This window comes from Atta colombica, unplaced genomic scaffold (genome assembly GCF_001594045.1).
Source record: "Atta colombica isolate Treedump-2 unplaced genomic scaffold, Acol1.0 scaffold145, whole genome shotgun sequence".
NCBI lineage: Eukaryota > Metazoa > Arthropoda > Insecta > Hymenoptera > Formicidae > Atta > Atta colombica.
Window position 1 is genome coordinate 12,518 of NW_017259234.1, and position 5,499 is coordinate 18,016.

Consider the following 5,499-nt stretch of genomic DNA (forward strand, 5'->3'; position numbering starts at 1 on the left):
TTATTTACGTTTGATTACGTTTTGATTAACAGATAGTAAACAACATGGAAAACGTTAGCGGAGATATAAATAATTATGTTTATTTAAATGGACTTTTGCTTAATGTATTGTTCGAAAATTGGCAGGGTCAGAAAATTATAGATTCCAGTGAGAAAGTGTTTAAATCAGCGTACGTTTTGTACAATAAAAAAGTAACACATTTATAAATTATATGTCATATTAATTGATAAAAATATTATGAAGTAGCAAGTAGATAAATACCTGATATAATTTCTAATAGATTTCTTGTAAAATTTGCAGATATAATACAAAGTGGTACAATATGCCAGTAGCAGCAAGAAAACTTCTTATAATGATAATGATGAGAAGTGAAAAACCATCGACACTGAAACTGGGCAAAGTTATTGTATTATCATATGTAACTTTTAATGCGGTAAGTGTAATGATTTTATAGCATGTATACGTTCAATGATTCTATAAAAACAAAATTTTTAATTTTGTTTAAGGTGTTACGTTTATCATCATCATATTTTATGTTATTACGGTCTCTGCAATAACAGTTTTAAACCTAATTAATGATATTTACGTATTATTATCCAAACTCTATTAATAGACAAAAATGAGAATGTTAAAAACGTACATTCGTAGGACTACGTTTCTTTTCTTTTATAACATTCTTTCGTAGAAAATTAAGGGGGCATATATATTTAGTCAAAACGAAGCCTAATTTTACGAATTTTTTGTGGAAAAACGGATAGGGATAGTGAAGTCGTGTTTATTCCATTGTAAAGATCATATCTTTGTTTATTTTTTTATCATTAAAATTTTATTGAAAAATATAAAATAGAGTCGCTATTCAAATTTTCATCACGTTTTATAAAATGGAGTTTGCGATGATCATTGCTGCTTGCACAAGACTCATCTAAAAACAAAATGACAGTTTAAAAAAATTAAAACATAGATCTTGTGCTTGTAGCCGTTTTTTAAAATATTGCGTTTGAATAAAATAGCATCTGGTCAAAGATAACGATGTTTTACAAAAAATGTTGCTCATTTTTGGGTGCGAAAAAAAAATTTTTTTTTAAGACTCTTTTTCTTGCGCGAACTTGAACGTCCTATCGCAGGCGCGCCTCTACCTGTCATTTTAAACGCGTTCAAACCTATTCGTTTTTTTGCATGCGCCGTATATAGCTCTTGTATTTGTCGCCGGATTGATTTAAAATTCTACAAAAACGTTTTTGAGATATTATACTTTAAAAATATGTATAAAATATGTAAAAAAAGAAACGATTTTTTTACCATTTCTAGATATATATGCCTTAAATAATAAAATATGCCCTTAAATAATAAAATTGTATTATTTGAAAGTGAAGAAAAAATAAGGGAATTGTAAAAAAATGTTATAATATTTATATTAACATCAATTACTTCCAAGCGCAGAGATGTCGCTACTGATTAATATACTTTAATTAAAATAAATATTAATAAAAAGAAACTTAAACTTTTTTTTTTATTAATATTTACTTTATCAATTTATTATTCTATTAATATAACTTGAGAATAATTCACATGACAAAAAATTATTACATAGCATTTATACATGTAATTTAAAAAATTCGAATTTTAACACATTTATGTAAGAATTTGTTATAATTTTGTTTTGTGATTGAATCTGCTCACCAATTATTGTGCCTTACTCTCATTTGCTTTGAAATTTTAATTTTTTTTTATATGTAATTAAGTTTAATTACAAGCATTCAACAAATGCGATTCAGCATGCTGCATATATTATCGTTCAATTACTGGAATTTATTTATCATTATTTTATTAATATAATTTGAGAATAATATACACATGAAAAAAAATCATTAGATCACTTTTTACCGCGCCTTGATGTAATATCGATGATTCTGGAGTGTCCTCTCGCATGTATCAGGGATGTAATACTTTTCAGGGAAAGTTTTTTAACAGATAGATGTCCGAGTCAGTGTGTCCTGTGTCTTGTGCACGGATCGCGACTCGGTCGAGTCCTGCACACCCGGCCATTGGGCGTTTTTCCTCTCCGGGTATAAGTTCTCTCCTTGGAGACCCGGTTAGGATTGCCTAGGGAGCTTTCCGAGAGAGGCTTTGAAGATTTTTTTCTTTCTATGTAAAAATAAAAAAAGACCACATTTTACCATATATATAGTTAGAAAAATAAAAGAATTTTCAGAAGTTTTTAAAATTTAATATAATATTAAAAACTATCTCGCTTTCCTCCCTGTCGATATTCACCCCATTCTTCCCTCTCCCATAGGAGCGCACGACTTTCCACGCAAAACCAATTTCACACTTTACAACATATGGTAAAGCGAGATTCTATATATCGATTAACAATTTTCGTTATAGTAGAAATTATATGTTATTTTTTTAAACTTCTTTTGTTAATAACTTGTTAACGAATGATGATCAAAACCTTAACTAAAATCTGTTGGAGATTAGTCAGGGTCATGACCTTAACAATATGTCTAAGGTCAAGGCGAAGTTTAATTTTTTCGCAATAATTACTAAAATTATTTTAAAAAAATTAAATCAGTTAAAAAGTAAAAGAGTTAAATATTAGTATTTCATGCAAAACACATAAAATTAATGTATTGTTAATAACAAATTATTAATGCATAATAATGATGATGCATAATATAATTATATGCAATAGCTATCCGTGTGTGAATAAATTGTTTTCAGGTCATGCAGCGTCCATGTCTTATATGTTTTCATTTTTACTAACTTCTGTGCAATGATCACTATTCTTGTACTGATGACATGGCTATTATATTCTACGAAGCTCCTACATATTATTACACACTTTGACGCTAACTCGTCTACCGCAGATAATTATGATATAAAAACTAATTCATAATTAACTTTATAAAATATCGTAAATTGATGATAATGTTATATGTGATACATATATAAATATATCATTTACGCTTTTCATTCATTTTATGTGCGTTGTTACACATTATATATAAAAAAGATGATGCGTTTAAGCTATTAATTACTCTTCGACTTAATTTTTTTGTTAAAAGTTAATTTTTCTTTCTAAAAAATTCTAATCTGCAAGATTATATATTCTTACACATGTATTAGACAATAAATATAAACTTCTGAATTATACAAAATTACTTGTGACAGTGTTGGCATACATTCGTTCTTGATATTTTCATGTTTTTTTCTACTATGTATGATTTATATCAATTATTTTATTAAATAATAATAATGTTATAATCAAGATATAATTTATTCTTATCATAATTTATTCTTATTATAATTTATATAATTTCTTATTTATATAATTTATTATAATTTACATAATTAATTCTTAAATTATGATTATAAATGGATATCTACTTTTTACTACCTTTATGCACGTATAAAATAACATTTTTGCTATATATTTGTAAATATTATATATTTGTAAATACTAAGCTGTTTTGAAAGAACTGCTAAGAAATATTTCTAAGCCATTGTCCATTATCGATTTCTACGAACAAAAATATGATTCAAAGAATGAAATTATATGGGAGACAATACTATTCATGATGTGCGTTAAATTTACAATATTCTGATATTGTATTGATCAAGTTCTTGTTACAAGGTATAAGACGACTATAAGATGCATCAGCATAAAATCAATTATAAACATAGATCTTTTTAAGATAAGTGTTTGATCGTCTAAGCCTTTCATCATTCTAGTGGAACAATCAGTCATGTAAATATCGGCAATTTCTCGTAATTCACTACATCTATTACGCCCTCTCTCTCTCTCTCTCTCTCTCTCTCTCTCTCTCTCTCTCTCTCTCTCTCTCTTTCTATTTCTAAGAGAATTTTTTATTAGAATGAAAATTGTAAGAGGCAATATCGATGGCAGTAGTCCAAAAGGGTTGGAGATGGATACGTCGAATGATATCTTTCAGTCTCGATTATATAGAATCAATCGTATGCTACTTTCATTATTAGGACAATGGCCTTTCCAAAAAAACAGACATAGACGGATTATTTTTTTAATAGTATCGCTTATTGGTGTAACGCAAGCCGTCGCTCAGGTACACTTTCTACATTATGATTCTTATAATTAATCATCTACCAACCTATGTCTGTTCTTGAAAAGATTTTTTTCTTCATATAATGATACCAAAGGTTAAAACTTAAAAAATGAGAAATATGAAAAGATATATAAATAGAAATTTAAAGTTAAAAATATTTAAAATTATTAGTAAAATTATAAGTAAATCGATATGTCTTTATATTTTGCGAAACATATTTTTTTATTTTAATCTCTTTATCAAACAAAGTATTGGATTCAAGGTACTCGCTTTAGTGACGTTACATGGCGATTTTGATGCAATTATCGAGTGTATACCACCGCTCGTTGTAGACTTCGGATGCATCATTAAGCTGATGAATTTAACGTGCAATACGAAGAAGGTATGTAAAAGATCATGGTTAAGTACGAGATCACATTTGTAAAAAAAAAACATGGAATTTTAAGTCGTAGATCAAAATACTTCTTATACATATACAAAGAGATTGGCGATCATGGACTATCAAAAGTGAATTCGAAATTTTGCATAGATTTGCGGAGAGTGGAAGAAGCATTACCATCGCCTATGCCGGTAAGAAATAACGACTACTATATTATATTATATTATATATTAAAACTGATCAATCATAAAAACTGTTTTAGGTAATAATTACACTAACAATTAATTTTATGTTTGCATGATGTATGACAGCTACACAGTAAAATATTTATAAAAAATTAATATATATTAAAAAATAATTTATTTAACGAGAAAAGTAATTAAATCGCATTTATTTTTATATAAATATCTGAGTACTCAATAATATTTCAAAATACACAAATATGTAACTTCTTTCAAAGTATTCAGTAAGAAATAACAATAGAATCGATGTCAAAAAGCGATATCGATTCGATGTCGATTCCATTGTCATTTTTTACTGGGTATTGCCTGATTCTAGGTGGCATGTATGCATTTGGCAGCCTTTTTCCGTTTCTCGCGATAATCCCGAAAATAATTGGCAAAAATGTAACTTCCGAATATTCGACGCGACCAGTGGGATTTCCATATCATGTGGAATACTATGTGGATCTCGAAAAGTACTACTATCCCATATTGATTCATAATTACTTAGCTACTGCCATTCGTCTTACTATCTTAGTTGCGACCGATACCTTCGTGACTATTCTAGTGCAACATTGTTGCGTACTGTTTTCAGTCATCAGGTATTTAACTTATATATTGTTAGTTATATTGTTATACGATAATTTTCCAGTCCTTTATTACTTACGATGAGTCTTTCGTGTCAGGTTAATTTTCATTATTTTTACAATATACAAAAATCATTAAATGATTTATATATATATTTTAATATCTTTAAAAAGTATCTATTTATAAGGTTATGTATATTTTAAAAAATTATATATATAATATTATA

General features: G+C 27.6%; 1 protein-coding gene across 1 annotated transcript in view; it reads left to right on the forward strand.

The window, feature by feature from the left end:
- Positions 1-5,499, forward strand: part of LOC108685030 (odorant receptor 4-like) — an 18,550-nt gene that overhangs the window by 9,807 nt on the left and 3,244 nt on the right. Inside the window, exons 3-7 of the mRNA XM_018189640.1 lie at positions 33-169; positions 301-433; positions 4,348-4,467; positions 4,538-4,655; positions 5,023-5,287. Coding sequence (XP_018045129.1) covers positions 33-169; positions 301-433; positions 4,348-4,467; positions 4,538-4,655; positions 5,023-5,287 — 773 coding nt within the window. The remainder of the gene's footprint in view (positions 1-32; positions 170-300; positions 434-4,347; positions 4,468-4,537; positions 4,656-5,022; positions 5,288-5,499) is intronic.